This window comes from Glycine max, chromosome 13, assembly GCF_000004515.6.
Source record: "Glycine max cultivar Williams 82 chromosome 13, Glycine_max_v4.0, whole genome shotgun sequence".
Classification (NCBI taxonomy): domain Eukaryota; kingdom Viridiplantae; phylum Streptophyta; class Magnoliopsida; order Fabales; family Fabaceae; genus Glycine; species Glycine max.
In genome coordinates this window covers 35,478,880-35,505,956 of record NC_038249.2, presented here as the reverse complement: position 1 = coordinate 35,505,956, position 27,077 = coordinate 35,478,880, and the positions used below count along the sequence as shown (strand labels likewise).

Here is a 27,077-nt window from a genome sequence, read left to right as displayed (position 1 = left end):
GGATTTTATTATTCAGTGCAGAGGGAGCGAGTTATTTATAAGCCAAGATCAACTGAGTCAATTAATTAATCAAAAGTTAACCATCATCCCAGAACTAACACAGAGTGGCTATATTATATTTAAACGACCATCTTCATTGTTGGAATTATAAGATGATATGTTAATTAATTCGGGGATGTCCTTCAGTTGTTTGACCAATTATACCCATCATTTGTTAATGATTGACACCTGGCTAGACGCTTAGTTGGGGAGGTTAAGCCCAAGGTTTTCTTTATTCCCATTCCTTAAATAGAGATTTAGGTACAGTCTGAACATATATATATATATAACAATTAACGAGATCATTGGTTGTTTAAGGAAACAAGATATCTTCATTGGACACAAAATCTCTATCACGCGGGCTACAACCAATCACTGGCATAAGTTCCAAAAGCGACCGACTCAATCCAAATATAAAAAAGGAATTATTAATTTTTGGGTTTAATCCCCTTTAATGGTGAGCACTATAAAAAATGGTATTAATGCTAAGTTTATTTATACAAATGGGTTATTATGTTGGAGTATAAGTGTCAGGTTTTACATCAAGTAAAAATGAAAAAAAGATTCATAAACCTTTGTGATAGGATCTTTGGTTAAAGTGTGGTATTAAATTTCTTAACTAATATTAAACACTTGGTATATTTTATTGGTTAAAGGTTGAGATTTTTTTTAAGGTTTTAATCGGTTTTCGTTAATGATTTTCAAAATGCTAATATAGGCAAGACTACATAGGGTAAAATTATGATGAATCGGATAAGGAGTGACCCCGAGTGAGTGCTATCTAATTGTGTTTTTTAATTTGTGAATCCATTGCGAGGTTTGGAATTCACATGATAATTCAAGGGAGACTTTCAAAATTCATAGTACGCATGTCAAATAAACAGTGGTTGGGACTGCAGACAGATGTGTGATGAAAAGATGTTTTTTAAATGAGGTTCAATTACATATTAGATTTATTTTTTGTAGAATTTTATCATTAATTAATAGTACAATAAATAAAAAATAGTTGACATTAATATTTATAAATATTTTTAAAATAATATTTATTTAAATTAAAATAATATAACATGCAAATATAAAAGTATTTGAATATCTATCGATATTAATAGTTTTCATATGTTAATTAAATATTTATATGAATATTTACAAACATATAATTATATAAAGTAAAAAGTTATTAAAAAAAATACATTAAAAAGATAATTATATTAAAATTTTGTAGATTATAATCTTAATTCCTTGTAGTGCACGGATTACTATGCTAGTTCTTAATATATATAAATAAATAAAACTTAAATGTTAGTCATTTTAAAATGTAGGAAGTATCTAATAATTTATTTTATAGTCATATTAATTAATCTCGAGGGTTTTTTTTTTTAATTACAGTTAATCTTGAGTTTAATTTGAATCCAGGGAAGTGTTTTTTATACTATGCAATCACACCCACAGCCCTACTTTAATACAATAATATTGTCAACCCCCATTGGCGGATGCATGTATGCTGCTGTGTTACCCCACCAGATTTTTTTTTATTTGTTAATGTATATTAAAAAAAATATTTCCATAAAAAATTATATATTATCTCATTGGATATATTTTAATCTAGAGTCTAAACAAACATAAGACATTCAATATAAAAATTAGATGCTCAAATATAAATAGCTCAATTCTCATTATTGTTATAATAACATAAAATAAATACACCACACATTGCATAAAACACATTATTTTCATACATTAAATTATTAACTTATCACACACATTTGATTACAATGTGAATCGTCTCTCACTCTATTTGATCTTCTAAAATCTCAAAACTGTCAAACATCATCTTCCCTCACCCTAAATCACTTTATCACTCACTTACACCTTTTTATTTATTTTCCCTAAATCTAATTAGATTTAATTCCTAAACTTATTTAGATATTCATGTTCACATAATTATGGTGGTCTCACTCGCCGATGTGTGCATTGGTAGCATTGCGGTCTTTGTGGAGTTATAATTTTTCCAAAATTACGGTAAGACTTTTATAAAAAAAATAGTCTTTTACTCCTTTCAAATTTTTAATATAAATGATTGATGAGGCTTAGCATAGTGTAGGGAGTTTAGCTTTATTCTATTTTTTTTTACCTTAATTAGCTCTTTTTTTGTAGTATGCTAAAGATAAAGAAATTTTTAAAAAGGGATTTCACAACACCATTAAGTCATCTACGAAAAAAACATTCTTAGAAATTGATTTGGAAAATCTTTCTATTAATATGGGAAATAGAAAAAAAAATATCATGTTATCATCCTAATAATCAGAATAACATCTAAAATGCTTATTTGCAAAATGAGCTTTGTTAACCAAGATAACATAATTTTTCAAAACGACATCGAAAGCATTGGCGGACCTACAGTTATCTGAAGGTGTGCATTTGCACCTCCTCGTTTTTAAAAATTTATCAAATTTGTAAATAAAATCTTATATTTTTATATTTTATTTCATCTATATTTATATAATTGAACCAACTGATTTTATTTTTTATAATTTATACCCACTGACTTAGCATCTTGGATTCGCCACTGATCGAAAGTTTAATCTTGGTTGGTTTTTGGAATTTAGCAATTGATTGAAATAAAGTGTATCAAAAGATGTTGTATTTTTGTTTGTATTGTTATCTTATGAGATTTGACATTGGAGAAAAAAAATGCAAATGCATTTTCAGTTGATGATTTTTCAAATTGGAAAAAAAAAGATAGATTGAAAACTCCTATCAGAGAATTTAATAGTGTTTACAATCAAGCCTTGAGAAGTTATCAAGCGTTAATAAATAGAAAATAACATATTAAAGTTACTATTAGCAATCAGACTTGGTGAAAAAGATAATATAGGATTCATTTGAATATAGAAGTTGTTTCCACAAAATGTCCAAGAATTTATTTATTTTTGTTAATAAAGGAATGGGTATAGTAGCAGATACAGAATTTTTTTAATATTAAACTTGTTAGAAATTATTTTTTACCCTCACTAACAAAAAATTATGGATTCGTTAGTGTCCACCCTAAACTTGCTTCTAAAATATGCACTGATTTCCATTTTGGAAAAGCAAATGAGATAGGATAAAAAGCATCACATGCTGAATCATTCAGGGATATAAACACCTATATAATTTTATTGTTTTCCTAAAAAAATATTTTCTCGATTTTGTTGATTATGATATTAGTAAAACGTAACTTCCATCAAAAGTTATGACTAATTTTAGCCGAATCATAAACACATATGTATTCTTCTTCCAATATTATTTATTTTATATTTAAAAGTTAATTAAGATTCGAACTCTAAATCACTTAACTAAAAAACACAAACACAAATAATTATCATTTATATTAATCATTATTGGTTCGTCATACGTTATTTTACCCAAACAAAAAAATTAATAAATAAGTAAAAAAATAATATTTTATAGAATTAACCTTATCATTAATTGATTTTTTTTATTTTTATAATACATATCATTAATATTATAGAAAATATAACTAAAAATAATTAATATTATATTAAAAATATGAAATAAAAATTATTTTAAAATAAATTATTTTTGTTACGCAATAATTATAATAAGACGTACAAATTACTTTCCATATATATATTATTTTCCCCACCCATTTACCTGGATGTTACTTGCAACGGATACAATAGTCAATAATAGAAAGCAGACAGAGTGAAGAGCCATTTTGACGCATTTTTCGCCAAACCTGAAAGCAGGAAAAGTAAGCGCCCTCGGTTTTGGAAAGTCCACGTGTCCATTCCCCATATGTCACACAAATGCACATTTGCAGGGTCCTCACAATTCCTGGACTCACAATCAGTCCTAGGTTTCACATTCGCAAACTCCCATGTTGTCACGTATTAGCTACTCTCTCTATCCATTCGACACGTGCCCCTTTCAATCTAGTTTATGCTGTTTGATACCCTCAGGGATTCTTTCACAATCACACTTAACAGAAAGGGCGAGTACGCTTTGTTTTAGATACTCGATCGCGTAAACCACTTTACCCCACATCAAAACCACTCAAGTTATCACAAAAAACCGTTTTTAGGACAAAAACCACACAGGTATAGTGGTTGTGACCTTTGCCCAAATAAACCACTCTGGCTTTCCATATAAAGCATACACTATTGCATCACATAACTCTCCTAGGATTAGGAACATTCATCTAAGTCTTGACCTCCCTCCTTCTTCTTCTCTCCCCTGCTTCTCTTTCTCCTTCCAAATCACTCCTATAATTTTCAAGTAAGTTGCTTCTTTGACTTTCCACTATTCATTTGGGGTTTTGTTTTATTTTTGTCCCTTTATGTTTGCAATTTTATGATTGTTTTTCAACTAATTAATTTCTTCTCATTTCTTAAATATTTAATCTGATTAACTCTATCAGTGTTCAAGAACTCTTGTTCTTCACGATCTTAATTGAATTTGTTCACTGATCTATTAGTTCAAAGGTGGTATTTGTGAAGGAACCCTAAAATATAATTTTTTGACCAAAGATGGGGAGAGGTAAGATTGCGATTCGAAGGATCGACAACTCCACTAGCCGGCAAGTGACTTTCTCAAAGAGAAGAAATGGATTGCTGAAGAAAGCTAGAGAATTATCAATTCTTTGTGATGCTGAAGTTGGATTGATGGTGTTCTCCAGCACTGGGAAGCTTTATGACTATGCAAGCACAAGGTAATTAATTAATTAAGATCAATTTATTTTTAGACAAATTTATTAGTCCTTTCGCTTTAAATGATGGAAATCGATCTAAAATTTTGGGTGCAATATTATTGTCTCAGCTTTTCTTTGCTAATATAAAATCTGTACTATATAAAGTGAATAAAATAATTACATAGATAGTACTAAAATACAAGATGATTGTGATTCTCGTATACTTCGTGGTTGGTGTCATGCCGTGCTGTACGAAACATTTTATATATGTCCACTTGCATTAGGAATATATCTGTGACTGTGACTTCAATTTCTTTAATGGTTGCCAAGCTATAATTAACCCTCTCCCCCATTTGATATTGCCTAGGTTGAGTGTATATAATAAGAAATGTGCATGCGCGTTTGCATGGTACGGTGTTAATCTTCATGACACTTTAGTATTTCTGATAGCAGAATAACTCTGAGAAATGGTTTTCTCTTCTGCCTCCTCAATCTTCCCAATCTTTCTTGGTCTTTTCCTTTTTGTCTCCAGCTAGCGCCTCCAGTTTTGTGTTATTAATTGGCTCCAAGTTACAACACAGTATGATACTCCAAGCTAATTAATTAATAAAGTTATGATGAAAAGGACACAAACGTAACCTTCCACTTTCACTCTATTAATCTAAGAACTCATATTAGTTTTGAATGTAGGTATTTTAAACTGGTAAAACCTCATACTATAAGATAGAATATTACAGATTGAGGCATATTGTGGTATAATATTTGGGTAATCTATAACTTACCTACTTGATCGAGCATGGATACGGGAATGCATATAACTTATATTCTCGAAGCAGTAATTGAGTTTATTATTTTTTCTTTTACATCGAGTTTATAATGAATTAGTACTAATCTATAAAATGCTCTCGTAAAATTACTTTTAACATAAATTACTGAAAGAATTGTTCTTCTGGATAAGTGAGCTGCCTTATATTACAATATGATTCACGCATGCATGCGACGATGATTGTTTCACACATGCGATGTACAAAGTGAAGACACACAACAAAAGGAAACAATAGATTTAGCTACAATATATATATATATATATATATATATATATATATATATATATATATATATATATATATATATATATATATATATATATATATATATATATTGGAATATGTTAAGGCTATGATGCAAACCTAAAGTTATCAAATTAATTAATAATCCTAGTTGTTTCAAATGTATTGGAAATGTCTCAAATTTCAAAATGTGTTGGAAATGTCTCACAATTCACTTTGGATACTCTGTGTACAATCTTTAGCAATAAAGTGATTACATTTGTTTCCCATACTCCCATTATTACTATCGAATTGTGCACCTCTCATTGTATTAAAAAACTCATTTTGAAATACAAATAGGCATTCCTAAATGCAATGAGAGATGTAGAATTTAAATAAGAGAGTGCTGGATTCAAATGCCTAAAGTGATTTAATCCAACACCTTGGATGAATCATGATGAGAGCTTAAATTTAAGAATAGGTTAACCCAATCCAACTTTCAGTTCAGATTTAAATACTGTCTAAATCGGTTTTATCTATAAGGTTGGTAAGTTAAATGATTTGGGTCATTAAAGTCCAACACTACAAAAAAAATTACATTCAAAAAATACCAAAAAAATTAAGTGATTTAGATTTTTGACAATGTATATCAGAAAATGACAAGGATGAAGCTCGTGGGTAGAGTTTTCAAAATGGATCAACCTGGCCAGGTCACAGGTTATTAGTGAATTAAACAGATTGGTCCATTTAGACTAAAAAAATTAGAAATGCATTACAGAATTGTATTTTAAAAAGTCTTGCTTCAACTAGGTGCAATTGATGTTAACTAGCACGCTAGCCCTATTGAAATGGTATCTCGTTAGACATGGTGTGACAATGCTGCTTGAGCACCAAGTCAAAGAAGAAAACATTTTGTAGTGGAGAGAATTCCCCTTCAATGTTGCTGGTAAACCTTAAATGCTCAATCCTTGAAGGTCCCGCGCTCTCTCTTTTTGGAAAGAAGGTTGGAGAAGATTAATTAAAAGAAGAGGTTAAACCCAATTCCTAAGTTTAACTTGTGAGTTAAGTGAGCTATAGGTTAATCTAACTTGAGGTGAGGATTGTTTGGATTAATGAGGATTTTGGGGCCGGCATCTGTGGGAGTTTTCTGTCAATTTTTTTTTTTGGGTTGATTTAGATGTATATATGACTCTACGTACCATGCTATTCTGGGTACTTATTGTGCTCAAAGCTTAGCTCTTTTATTCTTCAATAAATACATTTTTGCTTATAAAAAAATATTTACTCGAGGTCTTAATGAGTAATTTATTTTCATATATAACCTTACCCATTAATCATAAATGGTTGACTCATGAACCCATTTTCACAATGTGACATGAGGATTAGATATGTTGACAACAATCGTGATGGAGAGGAGAGGACACAAGCATGTGATTGCATTGCATGTGACTCTTACCATTTGTGAAGAGATGAACTTTAAAGAACAATGTGTGGCAGCTAGTTGACCGAGCTGAAGTTGTATAACATATGTGATGGAGAAGGATACGTGTAGTACTTGGTTACTACTGAGTTTTCATAAGGCAAAGAACCACGTATGAAAATTGACTAAACTGATGGCTGAGTGTGGAGGGCGACAAAAGGGAGCATTGGAATAGGTTTTCTATGGGCTAAGCCTGTATGAATCTAAAATATCAAGGAATGAGCTAAAATTAAGATATTCGAGTGGTTTGTAGGAGCTAAAAAAAGTGTTAGTTTAATCTATTAAATTAAGCTCTACATTTTCATAAAATGAAGATAAACATTTCACACAAATTAATGATTCTCCGTTAACTTTTTATTAGTATAAAGGAGTCAACTTTCTAGTTGATTCGTTTTTTTGTTTTTTTTTTTCTTTTTTCTGTGGGGGTTGTCAAGTTAAGTTGATTGGTGATTAAGTCTGTAGATTATTATTAACAACGAGTCTGCAAGTGGATCTTCCCATGTTATTCGTTAGTTAGCAAACGGATGAATTTGTCACGCTTTAGCTGCGAGACAAAGGTTCCAAAGGAAAACAAGCAAACCAAGACAGACACGTGTGGTGAGAAAATAACCTATTAAGATGATGTACATGTAGAGGCCAAAAATCTATTCCAGAAAAGGGGTGGAAAATCAGGAGATGGAGAGACAGCTGGAACATTTTTATGTAGGAATACTGTATACGTTAGAATCAATTCGATCATATATAGGTTGTAAGATATATAGATAGAGGAACTTAAGGATTGAATTCTCTTAGTCATAATTCCCATGGATGGAGATATGGTGTTGATCAAACTTGTGGAAGATGAGACTTGAGAGTGTTGGAGAATTGGTGAGGGACTGAAGGAGACACAAGTTATTTTGCAAAATTATTTTTATTAGATATCAAAGTTGTCAACATCAAGCAAAATTTCGAGACTTTGGGTTTGAAGGAGACAATATAGCACGATTGGCTTTGGCTTTGGGTTTGTTAACGTGATATGCTGTTATTGACTGAAGCCTGAAGGAGACAGAAGTTATTTTGCAAATTTTTTCTTCCTGTTAGACTTTGGGTTTTTTGAAGGAAAAAAAAAAAAAGGAAAGCTTATTGATAGGTATGAAAAATATAAAATATTCAAAGTAAAAATGTCCCCCTCTCTTTCTAACAAATTAAACATCAAGCAATATAACAGTATAACATGTTCTGATTTTGAGTCAAAGTCGGAAGCCTTCCCGTTACAAGCGACAAGCCTCCAAGGCGAGTCCATAGGATGGTCGGGCAAAGTTTTAGATTTTGAATGAGAAAGATGCACAAAATCGGTACTGCACATACAACATGTACGTAGATGGAAAAAAAAGAAGGTAAAAGCGTGTGCTGCGATTTTCATTTTTATCAAATATATATATATATATATATATATATATATATATATATATATATATATATATATATATATATATATATATAGGTTATGAAGTTGGCTTGATAGTGAAGGGAGAAAGAAAGAGAGAAAGAAATTGTAAGTTTGAATCTTTCCATAACAAAAAACAAACAATTAATATTTAAATATATTATAAAATAAAATACTTTAAAAAGCTAAGTCTTCGATGTATGGAGATATATATCATGATCAAGCTAGATGTATGCAAATTAATGATGACTTAAAAGAAATTAAGAAAGATGAAGATGAATGATGAAAACTCCCAAACTAATGTGTCGTTTAGTAACATTGAAGATGATGGCATGTTCTTATAACAACTTAGCACATTTGTTTAGACCAAGTGATCATGTGTGACACCATGAGGATTAGTGAAAATTTTGGTCATTTTAAGATAGAAGATGGTGGAAAAAAAAATAAAGGTTAAAGGCATTAGAAGTATGATAATGAAGCTATATTGGTACCATCCAAAATTTTCACAATATGAAGTTTGTGTCATCTGCTGTTGCTAACATAATCCCTTTAGGGGAGATGATGCTACAAGAGCATAAGTTAATTTGTTGGTTTAAAGTCGGATTGCAAGGTGAACAACAGGAGGCTGTGAACGAAGAAAAATGGGGGGGAAATTTTCCTTTTAGGAGTGAAGGCCATGCGAAAGGCAAATAGCGGTCACAAAAGAGGAAAGAAGGTAAACAAATAATAATAATTTGTAAAACTTTAGAATTTTTTATTAAGAGAGAAATTGTTGAGATAGCCAATGCATATTTGCCTACCATTAAGTATGTTTGTTTTCTTAAAATAAATGTGTATGTTTGGATGAGTGTTTTTTTTTAAAGACTGTATGAGTGTTAATAAAATTAATTTTTAACTAAATTAACTTTATAGAATTAATTTTAATTAAAATTAATTTTGAAGTGATTGATTTATGTTTAAATTTTTTTTATTATAAAAGAATGCTAGAAGTAAAACACAACATAAAATTTTGGAAAAATTAAGTTTAGTTCTACAACTTTTTTTAAATTCTAATTTTTTTTTTAATTTTTAGTTTTTTAATAATTTTTCGTTAGTAATTTTAGTCTCTCTGAAAAATTGTTCATTTTTAGTATCTTATTTGTTTTTATTTCTCAAATTCACTCCTAAATATAAAATAAAAGAGTGGAAACAAAGATTAATTTTAAGCAATAAAAGCAAATGAGAGACTAATAATGGTGACAAAAAATAAATTAAGGATTAAAAGTTGTCAAAAAAAATTGAAGGGCTGAAAATTAAAATTTGAAAGACTAAAAACTTAATTAATCCTAAAAAATTTATCTAACACAAAAGTTATTCAAAATTACTTCAAGTCAAAATTAATTCTAAATTCAAAATTAAATCTCCAAGGAGAAATCAAATGCCCACTAAATTTGTGGCTACAATGTATTGTGAATTGTAATATTATTGGAATTGTTATTTTGAATTTTGAGAGGATTACGTTCAACATTTGAAGAAATGGAGGTTTTCAAGGGTTTTGGAATTGTGTGAAACAAGTCAACACTTATTATTAAGTCACATCATCCCACCATATAATAGAGTCTTATAAGATTATCACATCCCAATTTAAGTCCAAAAGAGAATAACAAGTGTAGATGATCACAATTGCTGAGAAAGTCTCTCGTTAGAGATTGTTTAGAGAGTTTCTCGTTAGAGATTGTTTATAATTCTCTGTATCTCTTGAATGAGATGAAGTTTATAGGAAGATACTTCATGCATCTATTCCTATATATAAAACTTTTTTTTTCAATTTTATTTGTAATTTTTAATAAAATTATTTTCAAGTTATCTTTTACATTAATTATTTTTTATCCAAATATCTTTCATTATTTTATAATAAATATTATATATTTAAAAAATAAATACATTATCTCTCTTATAAGGATTGAATAAAAAAATTAACACACTTTAATTAATTAGGTGCAAAAGCAATTAAGTGACAAGAGAAAAATATAAGTTCCACAATAAAATTTAGGATAATTTTAATTTAACGCTAATAATTGTTTATATTCAACAAGACATTTAAGTTAATTTCTAACTTTTTTTTAATAGGTGAAAATTGATTTGACTGTTTATTAAGTACTTTTTTTAGTAGTTTTTATTATTTTTTGAAACGCTACTTAAATACTTGAAGTAACATTTTTTAAAATGATAACTTTTAATTTTTTTATATTTTCTTCCATTTTTATTCTCAATATACTTATCATTTTTCTTGTTATTTATTTTAAATAAATCATGATTTATTATTTTGTTATCATTTTACACTTTTTAGTTAATTTAATAGGTAGTTTTATCAAAAAATTCTAATTTAATAAATTAAATTTTCAGCTTTCAACTAGTTTTGCCACACATAATCTTAATAAGCCAACTTTTCACTTTCAAGTTACTAGCTAACTTGAAACTTCTAGTTAGTTTAGTCAAAGATAACCTATATTAATCAACTTTCTTAAATGATATGAATTAGTTAAAATAGTCTTAATATTTAGGTCATGTTTAACAAAACATTTCAGCTAGTTTTTAATTTTTTTTTAACTAGCTGAAAAACTTATTTGACTATTCAATAAACAAACTTTTTTTAGTAATTTCTTAATAATTTTTAATATTTAAGTTATTTTTTAAAACACTAGCTTATACCTTTTAACTTTTTATATTTTCTTTCACTTTTATTTTCAATATATTTAATCATTTTTTCTTGATATATTTTTAACTAAATCATAGTTTTATCATTTTTCTATCATTTTACACGTTTCAACTATTTTAACAATTAATTTTACCAAATACTTATAATTAAATAAGTTAATTTTTTAACTTTTAACTATCAATTTTCAATTGTGAACTAATTTTATCAAATACAACCTTAATTGCGAAGGGAGTAGACAACTTAGGGTACACTTGCAAGTCTATGCTAAATTTGTAATTATGTTTGAGATAATAAACATAGTTGTTTTAAATACAATTTTAATTCCTCTATTTGTTTTTCAATTTGTAATTTTTGTTCATTTATTTTAAAACAAAGACATTTTGATCCTGAAAATTAACAATTTTGATCTAATCATCAATTTTGTTTCCATTTTATTTTTATTTTAGTCCAATTGAATCCTAGATCTTTTTTTATGAAAAATTAAACCCTAAACATAATATATTTTTTGTGTTCCCTTCTAGTTATTACAATAAATACTGTTTTTTTCTTTAATCACTACTATATTAGCAAGATCCTTAATTAAATTAAACGTTAAAAAATAAAAGAAATATGCGGACAGTATACACTTGAATCCCCAAAGGCCAAAACCCGATGCCATCTTAAACCCAACATAAACATACAACCAGCCATCCTCTTGCGTTAATGTCGAGCTTTCTTTGAACAAAGTAAAATCATATTTAAGTTTAGCTAATTGAGATCATATGATTTGTATGTCTCAAACCATCATATTATAGACACTTGTTACCATATATTAAACTGTGTAACTAGTTGATCTACATCTTTTATTTACTTATAAAAAAAATATACTAGTGTGCTCTTGTAATGACTTCCTACATTATGACAGCATGAAAGCGGTTATTGAACGCTACAACAAGCTAAAAGAGGAAACCCATCACCTCATGAATCCGGCTTCAGAAGAGAAGGTAACTGTTTTTACACCATCACCCACTTGACTTTAAGCTTTTGGGCAATACGTTACTACATTTTCATAATTCCAGTCCAGTAGTTCTCAAAAACTATTCTTGTTCAATTTATTTCAAAGGATACCTAAACTACCACCTGAGTTTAGTGAGCAAAGCCACAACTCAACCCATCCTTCCAATCTGAAAAGGAAAAAGTCTTGTATCTCCATTTTTGTAGTTTCCGCATCTGCTCTAAACAAACTCCTTGGCACTTTATTTTGCACCAATCATAACGTGTACATGATAGGTAGCAGTATTTGTGACCTGCAACCCCAATTATTTCACTACTTTGATGGCTATAAAATTGAGACTGAAGCCCCCCAATCCACCATCTCTACTACCTTCCGACTTCCCAAGCATTCCCACACTTTCAATGACCTTCTTAGACAGAGAAAGTTGAACCCCTTAGACCTCCTCTGCTTTGATAAGCTAAACCCCTTGGCATTCCCCACCTTCTTTCTCTAACAATAGCATCTGGTATTGTTCTTTCTACACATGATTAGGTTCATACATTTCTTTTTTTCTAATCTTTTCCTGCATTTCTTTCTCTAACAACCTCTCAAATCTTCCCAATCTCCCGTTAAGTTCCTTCATTCCTAGAAAGGTCCTATTAACAACAGTACCTCTGTACCTGTTCTCATATTTCCACCAGCTTTAGTCTCTCCATTAAATTCACCTTTTGTGTTAGCCTCAATCTAGACTGTTCTTGGGCCAATGTAACTTATATAACAATTTTCAGAGTGGCCCCACCAGAACCCCAGTCTTTGCCACCGCTTGATTCTTCTCTACCATCAACGACTTCTTTATCAATTCTGAGAGAACGTGGCTCATACAGTGTCACCTCCACTCGTATTCCTCCTTTAATCAGTACAAGAAAATGCACATGAAAAGTTCTTGCTCAATTCCCCTAAAAGCTCCTGAATATCTTTCAAAACTCTAAAAAAAATCTACTACTAACTCTGTTTCAGACCTAGACGGATTTCATAATGGATTTTTGAATATTAAGGGTTGGAATCTCTTTACTACTGTTACCTTAAATTTCTCCCAAGAAGTAATTGGGTTGTAATTTTCCCACTATTGAAACCAAGCCGAAGCTCGACCCTCTAGTGCCATCATTATAGCTTGCATTTGCTCCACTTCTACTGTTCCTTTCAAGTCAAGTAGTAAAGCTTTTAAAAAAATCAAATCAAGCCTTCAAAAGACACTAGTTAAATAAGTCAGGCTAGTTTAATGCAAATCCTAGCCTGGGAACATTTCTATAGTTAAAAGCGGCTCAATTTTATTGGCTGCATTTAGCATCATAACCTACATGGTGCCCGGACTTTGGATGAGAAAGAACCAAAACAAGGGTGAACGACACAAATAACTGTATTTAATTCAACTTATTTCGTGGACAACTAATTACTTAATTTTTGCATTAATCTTTTTAGAGCTTTTGGAAAAATGCGATTATTTCTTCTGAAATAATCCGAACCATATATGTGCCAAGTACATTGAAGTTTTTCTTATTTAAGAAGGGGTAAGGAAAACTAAGGAGAACTAATCAATTGATTAAAATCAATCCACCACCAAATCAAGAGAGGTTAGACAAGAAAATTGAAAACATTATATTCTTTTAGTTACCTTCTATACAAACAATAGCAGGTACGTTCCTGTTTTACATCTTACAAGACATCCAGGTTCCAGACTAGAGAGTAAAATACCATATTTCTTCTTTTCTTGCTGCTCGACAGTAAATCATTTTGGCTTAGCTTAAGGGAGTTGGATAGGCTCAAGCCATGGTAATGACATCTGCATGTGCCAAAAAAGTAACAAATAATGGACCCCATCCCCTTCCCCTCTAATCTCTATACTTAAGAAACACTAGTTTCTTACAAGGAAAAACCACTTGTCTAATTTGATCACTTCTCCTTATTAGCTTGCATCATGTAGAATAAAAGCGTAGCAAGTATCCTTATACTAAGGATACTAGGGTATTCAAGCAAATGTTTCCAAGATTCCCCTCCTTGCTATTACTAGTAATGATTACTAGAATTTATCACAATTCAATCCAAAGAATCCAAAAAATACTATTTCAATGTTATAACTAACATTTTATCCAGTCAAAAAAAAAAAAACAACTCACATTTTCTCAGAGACATCATGAGTTGTCATGATTCTTGGCAAGTATACGATAGCTAGGATTTCAAGCATCTCATAGCCTCATTTAAATTCTTTAGTGGCATTACTATTTCTCTTACATCAAACAAAGCATTTCATGGAACAAAATCAACTTCAAAATTTATTTCTTCATGACTAAGCTTACAAGACAGCTATTTTGCTAAAGCATGATTGGGGAAAGCAACTGTAAAGGAGGCATACAATGGATGCATGCCTAGCACACAATGCCAATGTGTGGGTGGAATAAACAAAAGTGACAAACAACAGAAAATGAAGATGTAAACAGGAGATCAACAGATTATTAGAAAATGAGGAGAAACTTCACAATTTCAAGAAAGCAATATGAGAAATAGACAATAAACTTCAAGAAATTAATAAATGATCCAAGAAAAATACAAACCAACATAGGTTAGGTAAGTGACAGATATAAACTAATATCACCGTCATACTTGGATAGTCACACCTTATTCTATTTATTTTCAAAAGGCAACAACCACAAATTAACTAGAAAATTGAAGGCTGCTTACTCTATTCCAACCGCCAAATTCATGTAGCCATCCTAATATTTCCTAGCGCCCATCCATAATTAGTAGATGAGCGATTCACTAGTATGCGAGGCATTCTAGTATCAGATATATGGAACTCAAGATACACGTGTACAGCCTTGTTAGGGATAGCAACTAGGATTTTTACGCAGGGAGCCACCATGATGGGTTATTGGTGCAGTACTTATAATAAAAACAACTTGTCTTATGACTCTGACAGAACCCTCTCTCCACTATTAATTTAAAACATAAGAGAATCCAAATCCTATCAATTTTTAAAAAAATCATGTGGTCAACAGTTTGATTTTTGTTGCCCCATTCGTCATATTAAATTTCCCGCAAAAGGTAAAGTGGGCAAATACATTGCCTACGCTTGCCAAAACAGCTCTGTCATAAAGGCTCGTTGGAGAAATAAAACCATTAATAGGCCTTCAGCTAATAATTTAAGCTTTTAGAAGTTATTCTTATTAAGTATCGCAATTGAAAGACTCAAAATACACATAGCATATGTAGAATACAGTGATTTCAGATTTCACACCTACTAAATTCCCAGGGTGCCAGGATTCCAAGCATGGGCATCAATAACAACCACCACACATACTGGTGTCATAAAAGTACCAATGAATCTCCCAAAAAAATGAGTAGCAAACCACCCTCTATTGCATCTATTTACCCAATTTTCTGCTAGACTCTTTGGCCTCATAAAGGAAAGGGAAGCATTGGGCATCAATCAACCTCTTAAAGAGGTACAAAACTTATCTTCCTTGAACATGAAAATGTAACTTATTCGTCTAATTGAAATCAACCATTAGTGGAATAATATACTTAGGGAGATTGTCAAAAACATCTGAATGTTGGTTCTCAACGCTAATGTTACTATGTTAGTCTTCAAATTGTCTACCCTACAATTCTTGCATTTAAAATAATTTCCTTAAATAACAACTGTTTAATATATTTGATACCTGCATTTCTACTTGCTAGTTTTGGCAGACAGAAGCAGCAAGCTTGAGGCAGCAGCTTCAGTACTTGCAAGAATGCCACAGGTAAAAAATAAATAAACTAACACAAATTAGTTGCATGAATGTACTAAAAGTAAACAGAGACATAGTAGAATCGAACAGGTTATTTCATCAGATTTGATTCCAGTAAAGCAAAGAGATGTCTGAAGTGACCAAGTAAAGGTTATCACTTATCAACCTTTGATTTAAAGTGGGTTAAGTTCATGAGGTGCTCTTTTCAAATCCACAGTATGTATATTTTACTTTTCCACTTTACACATCTCGCTTTTCAGGATCCAAATCCTACATCCATGACCTTTTGGGAAGAAAAAGAATAACGAGAGGGCATAAAATAGGAAAAGGAGAAGGCAAATTTTATCATCCACCTTTCCCAGTGTCCATTAAATCATCCAAAAGGGAAAAATGATATCCATCTTTGCTTATTTTTTTCTCTCCCAACATTTCCAGAGAATGAAATCAAAATATATTAAAGAGTAGCTTATATATTTGTTACTTTTTCTTTTTTTGGAGAAAATATATATATATTTGTTACTTATTAGTAAGTCAATGTCAAACATGAGACACCCCTCGGTTGTATGAAATGAAGGAGATGTTACAAGACCCAAAAGGTTGATTCAATAGCTCATTACTGGAAATAATCATATGGTAAATAATATATTTTTGTTCTACTGACTCCCTAAAAAATTTTATATCAGTTAACCAGGTGATTTCATTTCTGACTGCCAAAAAAAGTTAGCCACGTGATGCCACCTGAAAACATTACTGATAGTTCTAGGAAGTTGTAAATTTACAGCTTAGCTTCTTAAACAAAAATATAGAAATGCTAAAAAAAAAACTTATGCTCTGAATATTTTTGCCTTAAGAGAAAAACCTATCTCATTGATAAAACATTTCATTTTTTTTTCTTTCGGCAAAAGCAGGCAATTAATGGGGGAAGAACTTACGGGTTTGGGTATTAAAGAACTACAAAATCTGGAAAACCAACTGGAGATGAGTTTAAAGGGTGTCCGCATGAAAAAGGTATGATGGGTCAGTTCAAATTATATCTCTGCCCTTTAAGATTCTGCATATTCATAACCTACATTATCATCTATTTCCCTGCAGGATCAAATTTTAACTAATGAGATTAAAGAACTACGCCAAAAGGTTTAAGGAGTATGGTTTTCTTCTTGCTGAGATTGACTAAGATTTTCCCAAAAAATTTGACCAATTTTGATTAATGCTATCATAGGGAAATATCATTCATCAAGAAAATGTTGAACTCTATCAAAAGATGGAGCAGATCCAAAAAGAAAATGCAGAGCTACAAAAGAAGGTAAATGATCCATAAAAACACATTCTATATTCAAGAATCTATTATTCATCTTTCCATTAATACATATCCATGCCTAAGCCTAACAAAGGCTTGTAAAATGAACAAGCCTGCGCATACACAGGCACTTCATATGGATAGGACAATATCAAACAGACTTAACTCATTTATTTGGCTTAATTCTATTTTGATTTCATTACTTTTGTGGTCTTTTAATTTAAGGATAAATAGTCATTTTGTCTAGGACACGGACAAATTCGTTCCCGAAAGATTAAAATTCAAATTTTAGTCATCAAAAGTGAAAAAAATGAGACAAATTCATTCATCCGTTAGCTTTCATCCATTACCATTGATGAAAGAGTCTACGTGATTCAAGAACGAATTTTGTTAGTGCTCTACACATCCCGACACAAAAATAACTATTTATCCAAAATATAATTTAATCTTCATCTTTCCCTTTTTTAATTATTGAAAGCATAACATTACAATAATCACTTAAAAAATAGGAAAGCAAGTATAAGTCAGAACAAACATAATAATAAACATACTCTGTCTATTGCTTTGAAATTTCTATAGTACCTTACCCAAAATATAAAACTCAAACAAAAATACACAATCATTAAATTAATCCTAACAAAAAAATGAAACCCAACTTGATTTTGTCTTCACCTAATTTTGTCACAATAGAAATTTCAGAACAACAGATAGATTATGCTTATTATTATGTTTGTTTTAACTTATGTTTGCTTTCCTATTTTTTTAAGTGTTAATTATAATGTTATTCTTGCAACGATTAAAAAAGGAGAAAAAATGAATATTAAATTATATTTTGAGTAAATAGTCATTTTCATCCCTGAATGTGTAGAACACAAACAAATTCATCCCTGAATGTGTCACATAGACTCTTTCATTAACGGTAACAAACAAAAGTTAACAAATGGATGAATTTACCGCACTTATTTCACTTTCAAAAACAAAAATTTGAATTTTCATCTTTCAGGGATGAATTTGTCAGCATTATATACATTCAGAGACAAAAATAACTATGTATCCTCTAATTTAATTTTTAAGTTTAATTTAGACCTCTTACTATTAAAAGGTTCAATTAGGCCATGTGATTTTTTAAGAAAATAGTTCAATTAGGTCTTTTTTTTATAATGGATTCAATTTGGTTCCATATAGAACCAATTTTGGTCCTATTTTTCAAAAATTTTGGAGCATATAGAAGAAAAATGGGACCTATTTTAAAAATAAAAAAACTAACTGAACTATTTTTAAAAAATAGATGACCTAATTGAACCTTTAAATATAATAAGATGATCAAATTGAACCTAAAAATTAAAAGAAAAATATGATTTTAGTCCCTGTATTTTATAAAATTCTTGATTTTAATCCCTCTACTTCACTATTGATCACTTTTTGCCCCTGAACTTTTAAAAATCAATGCTTTTAGTTCCTCAGGACAAATGCCAAGTAGGAAACAATGTTAATCATGTCTGTCTTGAGGGCCTAAAAACCCTTGCTTTAAACATTCATGAACCAAAATGTTCAGGGACAAACACTGTTGACAATGTTTCCTACATGACGTCTGTCCTAAGGGACTAAAAACACTGGTTTATAAAAGTTGAGGGACTAAAATGTTAGATGGTGAAGAACAAGGACTAAAATTAATAATTTTACAAAGTATAGGGACTAAAAACATATTTTTTCCAAAAATAAATTAGAAGAGCAAAAAAGTAACTAAACCTTCTATTTAGTCCGAAGCTAAAGGCTTCAAGTTTCCTTTAGCTAAACCTAAACAAAAGATTTGGATCAATCTTAGGTTTATGAAGCAAGGAGTACAAATGAAGAAAATGTGGCATCCAATCCTTCTTACAACGTCAGAAATGGATATGATTCACTTGCATCTATCAGTCTCCAGCTAAGTCAGCCACAGTCTCAATACAAATACAGTGAACCATCAACCAAAGCAATGAAACTCGGGTATTCACTCAATCTGATAATATATCAAGTCTATAATTTTTCTTTTTAATTTCACAAGAAATTAAACACTTAATCTCTGTACCAGATTGCAGCTGCATTAGCAAAACTGTTCAGTAATCAGGGAGGTTGTCATTTGTGCCAAGCCAGCCAACAAAGCAACAACTTCTCCCTAGAATGATCAGGCTTCTTTGAGTTGGATCTTGTAGTTCATCAACCATATTAGTTCCATTCAACAGTACAACGCATTTATGGTACGAGATTATCTATCAAGAAGCATTTAATTGCTGTTAAGGATCAGACATAATGACTGCCGTTGTAAATTTTGTGCAATAAAAACATAACACAAGTGAGTCTGGTGTTGTTTTATATAAATTCTAAATACATATGTTGTGATCAATTAAATCGTATTCAGAACACAACCATCTGTGCTTGTGCCTTTAATAAGTAATCCACACCACATAGGAAACAATGTAGGTCAAACTCACAATAATCATTGTTTCGTATCAAGTAAATGAGTAATAAGCATGAATTATGATTCTTCTAAATGAATTGTAAAGCAGTATTGTTAACAATAAACAGGGAACCAATATCCCCAAATCATGCAGACCAATATATTTTGCGCCAACATATGCTCCATTCATATCTTACACACATGCAGAAGAAACAAAAACTTATCTATTGGATAATAGGAAAAAATCCAAATTCAGAAGCACACCTAAAATTACACTTAAATAGTTAAAGCATCTGAATATTCAGACCAAGTTGATAGTCAGTTATAAGCATTAATAATGCAGCATACTCAATAAACATAAAAAGAAAATTTATAGACTTAATATGTTATCAGTTTGAGGGAATACCCGGGTCCCAATGCTTTGAATGATGATTCACTATATTGAGATTTTGGCCGACTTAGTTGGTTGGAAACGGATAAATGCGTGTAAATCAGATCTATTTCTGACCATGCAAGAAGGATAGGATGTCGCATTTTATCTGCCAAAGGTTATGTTATACAAATTAGTGAATAAAAACATATTCATATTCATTCCAACAAATACATACTCAGCCATTGGTAAACATAAACCATCATCATTTCTGACTAAAATTTGAGGGACGAAAATCGCACATTTATGATTACTGAGGGACCCGATTGCACAATTAGAACCTAGAGGACTAAAATTGCACAATTGTGATACTTGAGATACAAAAGTGCAATTAAACCTTTTGAATTAAAGCACACTAGTTCAAGTTTAAGACCAACAGTTCAAAACGTCAAGTTTAAACAGTTTTCATCAAAATTGAACAGTTCAGAGCGTCAAGTGATCCTATTCCTACCTAACTCAGCAATATTTTTTTCGTGATACAAAAGAAAACTGTTCAGAACACCGACAAAAACACCATTTTTTATGTCATACCACCGTGTTCAAGATTTCTACATACACAATTTTGAACTATGAATGTAACACGATACCAAATAATTACATAAAATTAAAAAAAAATACTATTGTCTAAAATGATTAAAATCTGGACAATTATAAAATTATTCAGACTTCTACTGCAGGAGTATTTCAAAGTCACCCTCTAGTTAAATATTGTAATTTTTTTATCAGTAATCTTTATTACAATTCTTATAATATATAAGAACTTTGCAATCAAAAAAACAATTTTCTTTATTTTATTAAATTAACAATAATTCAATTCTCCAGTTATAAATTAATGCTTTGATAATTAAGAAATTTCAATCACATAAACTTAACATCAATGTATTATATTAATAATTAATAATATAAAATTGTATTTGATTCCTAAGATTTATTAATCACCAAACATTTGATAAGTTACATTTAAGAGTTTGACAATCATGCATTATCAATGTAAAAGCTTTAATGATATCAATCAATCAGAAATTATTTTTTATATGACTTGTAAGATAAAAAATAAATTCCGAGTCTCTAAAAATAATTATTATAAAAGTAAAAAAATTACCATATCTAGCAGCTTGTAATTAGATAATGAAAAAAAAGATTATGCATTAACAATGTATAATAGTTTTACACTATAATCCAATCAGCAACCACTTTTTATGATAAGTTTATTAATTTTTACAGAATTATCCTAAAAGTCATATTAATAGTAATTGGATGATAATGTAAAACTAGTTGACAGTATAAGTACATCACCATTAAACTCTTAGACAATAATTATTAGAACAGATTATACTCACATCCCCTGAGATTTTTTTAAAAATTACACCAACACTTTTTTTTATTTCTACACTAATTCCCCTAATATTTGAAAATATTACACTTAACACCTCCTTATATATTACACTAATCCCCTCAATATTACAAAATGTTACACTAACACCCCTTATATATTACATTCACACTCAGTTGTAAAAATTAAACAAAGAAGGGTATTATATGTAATTCAAAAAAAATCTCAGAAATATTAATGTAATTTATCCTAATTATTAAACTTCATCGGACATAGACACTCCTTAATTGTCAAATTTGCTTATGATCACAATCCGCTCAACCAATCACTATTAGGTGAGACATCACCATTTGATAGAGCTATAGATCAAAATTTTAAAATAAGCTTAATTTATATTTTGAAGTAAGTGAGAAAAGAGTATCTAGGTTATGAGTACTAACAAAACATTCTTTTAATGCTTTTCGTTATTTATTAAAATTTATTAAAAATGAGTGAGATTCATTAAATAAAAAGTAAGGCTCACAGAGTGACATAAGACTAATTTTGATTATTTACTAAAACAAGAAATTCAAAATCAAAGTATTTTTATCCTACTCTACCGTCTACACTCATTTTCAAACCCAGCTTTTAGTTTCCCAAAGAAGAAAATATTTACAAAACAGGTAATTAACGAATTTCCTCCTGAACACGATCCAGAAGAAGTTTTAGTATAAGCATTGTCACTCAGTGTCCCATGTAATTTTTTTATTTTATTTTCATGTAGTTGAAATTTGAACGTTGTCACTATAGTGTCCACTCAATAATAATACTAGTAACTAGTAATAAACTAGTAATTATATATAAAACATTTGTACCAAACATTTTAAGTTTGTGTTCAAATCCCAGACTCAAACCTAGATAGGGAATGGAAACTACCAAGTCGAAGTATGGAAAGAATAGAGGAAATCTCCAATGAAGCAGTGAAATGCATAGAGATTGAAATGATTTCCAATGGCAAAAGTGCTTTGTTTGGCAGACATTGACACTAAGAGATAAAAAGTTATGGGAGCAAATTACATTAGAGACTCCCAAATCCCAATAGTTTTTTGGTTTATTTAAATTGGTTTATTTAAATTTTTTTATTTTTCTAATCATATAAGCAGACACTACTATTATTTATGGTTAACACCACACCGGATTTTGAGCTATCAAAATATAATTTGTAAAAAATTAATTCTCTGTAACGATATTCTATGTTAAAAGTGTATTTAAGAAGTTTCATTTGGATTGTCTAAAATAATTAATTTGTTATTTGTTATAGTAAAAACTACCAAAAAAAATGCATGAAATTATTTGTGGTAGTTGCTTTTATATAAAGTTGTCAATTATACTATTATATTTTACGTTCTAGTATGTCCTATTCTTTTAAAAATATTATTCTATAATTATACTATTATGTTCAGATTTAAATTAAATTGGATGTCTTTTTATATTTTTATATCAATTTGATTGATTAAAAGAATATAATAAAGTGATTTTAATATATATAATAAAATAATCATAACTATTTAATACATTTACGAGGATTAAAATTCTAGCTATTATCTAATTTTCACCAACATTATCAATCAGGAGAGAACAGGATTATAAACAGTTTTTTTTATAAAAAAAACAGATTATAATTCTTAAAATATAATCCAATTCAACGAGACGCCAAATATGATAAAATTGTACATTTAAGCTCCTCTAAAATGGGAAAACCTTTAGCATGCATGTAATGAGCATTTTTGGATGTGTTCATTTTCAAGATTATCAATTTAAATCCTTTCATGTTATTCGATAACATGATATGTTAGTGTTGAAGACAGAATGATACTGTACAATCTTTATTAATAAAGATCCAACATGATTGAATGTCGCAACCACTAATTATATTTGATAAAAATTATATCATCTTCCTCACTCTAACATGACCATATAATCTTCTCAACAAAAAAAAAAAAAAACATGACCATATAATGTTACTGACTATAAGATACAAATCTCAATGTTACAATTGATAATCAAATTCAGTAAAAAAAACCAATAATCAAATGAAAAAAGGAAAGAAAAAGTTATTTACTATTTAAATATGTTTGATTATTTTATATTATAATCAAAGATTAAAATATTAACGAAGAAAAAAATTGTAATAAACAATTTTGAAAATTATGATTAAAAGATAACAAGTTACTTTCCAGATAACGCTTGGTTTCTCATTTTATTCTCAATAATTCACTGACAAATTTAAATACAAAAATAATTATTACAAATAACTTCATCCACTTATTTATAATTTTATTATTTTTTTCAGACAATCAAACAAAAATTAATTCTTCCAAAACATTTTCTACATAACATATCTAAAAATAAAACTCATTAACGCAATCAATTATAAAAATAATCGATTATACATTCGTAATATATTAAAAAATCACATATCATATAAGAATCAAGATCAATAATAATTTATAAATATTCTTCTTCTTTAACTCATTAAGACATCTTTTAAAGATGAAATTGTGAAAGGTTCATATGAAAATTAAAGCAAACAATATCTCAAATATCTCAAATATGATTAGCCTAACAGTGCAATATACTTGAGTTCGAAACATATGTATAATTGCAATCATCTCTGAAAAGTATATCTAGCTTTACATTAAAGTGAACTAAGTTTCTTCGAGACATTAGGAAAAACTTTCTTAAGAGGAATAATATTCCCTTGTTTTTCAAAAAGTTCCCTCACTTCTCAGAACTGAACAAGCACTTAGTTAGAATAAAGAATGTGCACGCCCTCTCAGTCTCATATATACTTCAGAGGTTTTCTCACAATAAAAGATCTATTTCCAAAATTGGAATCAACCATCAACTTCATCCTCAAAGCATTACTCTCTACGTACCCTGTATAGTCCCTAAAGTTAAAAATTAAAATCACATTAAGCAGGACAAAACTTAGATGCAATTCTTTATGTATTTTTAGTATTGTTCTTCATTAACAGTTAGAGTTTCACATTGGTAATCAGCATAATAAATGTCTACATGCAAATTATCGAAATGAAACTATAATTTTAACTTGAAAACAGTTCCTAATTAACTGTATCTAAGTTTTTTCCATAAAAGTATCACTGAGTATTATAAATTATCCTAAAATTGGTGGTATTCAATACTTAAAGAAATTACTTAAATAACTTTATTACTTTAATTAATTTCATTATTTAAGGGCTACAGGACAGAAAGTAATTGATGGTTTATTTCCGAAATTGTGAAAGAATTCATGGTATAATTATATTATGTTTGACAAGTCATTTTAGCTAATTAGTAGTTTTTTTACTACCTTGTAACTTATAAACTTGTTTGATTATTTAATAAACAAGCTTTTTTTGGTAATTTTGTAGTAGTTTTTAGTTTTTTTAAACGCTACTTGAATTCTAAGTTCTAATTTATTTATATTTTTTACCCACTTTTATCCTCGATATATTTATTTACTTTCCTTGTTTATATTTGTTAAATAAATCATGATTTTATTATTTTTGTCATTTACACTTTTTAGTTACTCCAATCCAAAAACTAGTTTCACCGAACATTTGATAAGTTAATTTTTTCAATTTCATCTACCAACTTTCACTACCAGCTAGTTTTCTTTAGCATTTTAGCTTACAACTAGTGTTACACATAACCTATAGAGATGGTACACGATAGGAAACCATTATCAACATAGATTTGGTATGGGAGTTATAAGGTTGGCCAGTAAAAGAAGAAGGGAGGGAGGAAAAGATAGGGGTTCGATTCCCCGCTAACAAAATAACTAACAATAACTATTAACATTTGTGGATAAAAAAAAAAACATAAATTTGATATTACTAATCATCTATTGATCCAAAACATTGCCATTATTAACATAACTAAATGTAAGCTAAATGAATTGAAAATCAATTAATGCTAAAACGGTAAAGCAACTAACATGAAACAATGTTGCACCAGAAGCTACTTGCAATCAGCACAAATTGGGGGAAGAAAAAAACGAATCAGAAAATGTTTATTTCCACGGAATCCATGTGGATTTGTCATAAGTCATAAGAAGCAGAGTAAAAGCAAAAAAAAATGTGATATGTAGCTCCGAACTTAAAAAAGAGGGGCAAAAACACATATTCAGAGAATGAATCACTCGTATCTACGTGAAAAGCAGGCCAATAAATGCATATTTATTTATGAAGATAAATTTGAAGCTTACCTTGGCAGATCCGTTTGGGTTCTTTGGCTTCCTCGTTCTCCATGTTAGGTCACACAACTAACCATAACTGTTCACAGTAAGCAAAACTACTCAGTTCAGTTAAAAACGCCGGCGAAAACAACAAAAGAGAGAAAGAAAGAGCCATGTGCTTGCCGGCGAGAAGCAAAGCACGACGGCGATCGGCGAAGAGAACGAGAAAACGAACCAACGGTTCTTCATTTTGAATCATTCAGAGGAAGAATCACTAATCAGCGTTTTCTCAAGAGTTTGGTTTGGTTTGCGGAAGGGCATGAGGTACTATAAAAACGGCAACGTGGTAGAGAGAGAAGAAAATATCTTACTCAATAGGCATTAAATTATTAGTTAAATAGTTGGAGGGATGAAATTCTCTGCACAAGAGTCAAGAGGAAATCATGTACCTGCACAGCTGTTACTCATTCAGTGGAAGTCGATTAGTGATTATTAATTTAATAATTACTACTGGTATTTTAAACATACTACTAATTTATAATTGAATTATTTTTCATCTTATTTTTTCTTTAAATTACTGTATTGTACTATGGAAAAAGTTATTATATATCAATTCATACAGTTGTATGTACAACAATATTTTTTTTATGTTTGTCTCTCTTTTTGGTATCATTTATTAGATATCATAATATTAGAGAGATAAAAATAAAAATAATATTATATAAATTAGTATACATTTCTTCTTATTAAATATAAGAAGAAAAAAACTAATTGATATAAAAAATAAGAAGTCATTGTAATTAAAACTCATATTGAATGAACAATATTTTAAAAATGATATTTTTAAATAAAATAAAATTGATTGATATTTACTTATATTTAAAATCAGCATTCAAGACTTTTTGGTTATATTTAAAACTAGAGGAAGTAGTTGTATAAATTATTTCCGTTTAAATCACAGGTATTAAAATTATTTTCGAGTAGGATAAAAGTACTTGTCTGAATTATTTTACACGTATTACATCTTTTTATTATTAAAGCACTCCTTACATTTTAACATAATAATTTTTAGTTTTTTTCTTCTTCAAAATAATAGTTGTTTTAGCCCTTTGTAAGCTTCTTTTTTTTTGGAAAATACTCTTGGATATAATTAAAGGGATGAAATTCATTTTTGTATTCGAAAGAGATACCAGCCGTAAAATTAAGTTGATGAATAGTTGA

The 27,077-nt window shown here is 29.5% G+C and overlaps 1 protein-coding gene, 2 long non-coding RNA genes and 1 other non-coding gene across 5 annotated transcripts; 1 reads left to right on the top strand and 3 right to left on the bottom strand.

Annotated features, from left to right (window-relative positions):
- Positions 1–4,149: 4,149 nt before the first annotated feature.
- Positions 4,150–20,103, top strand: NMHC5 (MADS-box transcription factor NMHC5). 2 transcript variants are annotated; one of them, XM_041007817.1, is made up of 9 exons: positions 4,150–4,317; positions 4,569–4,750; positions 12,287–12,365; positions 16,091–16,152; positions 17,049–17,148; positions 17,233–17,274; positions 17,360–17,443; positions 19,263–19,423; positions 19,509–19,839. In XM_041007817.1, exons 2-9 carry the CDS (start codon positions 4,569–4,571, stop codon positions 19,522–19,524), a joined length of 726 nt encoding a protein of 241 aa, XP_040863751.1. In that variant the 5' UTR covers positions 4,150–4,317; the 3' UTR covers positions 19,525–19,839. The 2 variants fall into 2 exon arrangements, with proteins under 2 accessions (XP_040863751.1, NP_001241489.1); NM_001254560.3 differs by having other exon boundaries at positions 4,161–4,317; positions 4,517–4,750; positions 19,509–20,103.
- LOC121173335 (uncharacterized) lies at positions 12,192–19,265 on the bottom strand. Its single transcript, XR_005887967.1, has 2 exons — positions 16,072–19,265; positions 12,192–14,195 (listed from the first exon to the last, which is right to left on the bottom strand). It is a non-coding gene; the product is annotated as an uncharacterized lncRNA (long non-coding RNA).
- Positions 18,869–19,066, bottom strand: MIR4362 (microRNA MIR4362). The gene has a single exon (NR_048682.1). It is a non-coding gene; the product is annotated as a microRNA MIR4362 (primary transcript).
- On the bottom strand, positions 19,310–26,160 carry LOC100805629 (uncharacterized). The gene is made up of 4 exons (NR_157182.1): positions 26,092–26,160; positions 25,887–25,953; positions 20,281–20,413; positions 19,310–19,686 (listed from the first exon to the last, which is right to left on the bottom strand). It is a non-coding gene; the product is annotated as an uncharacterized lncRNA (long non-coding RNA).
- Between the last annotated feature and the right edge of the window lie 917 nt (positions 26,161–27,077).

Coding starts and splice junctions, on each gene's coding strand:
- NMHC5 (NM_001254560.3), top strand. CDS start 4,569: ATGGGGAGAGGTAAGATTGCGATTCGAAGGATCGACAACTCCACTAGC. Junction 16,153..17,048: donor TACTTGCAAGAATGCCACAG/GTAAAAAATAAA, acceptor CGGCAAAAGCAG/GCAATTAATGGGGGAAGAAC. Junction 17,444..19,262: donor ATGCAGAGCTACAAAAGAAG/GTAAATGATCCA, acceptor GATCAATCTTAG/GTTTATGAAGCAAGGAGTAC.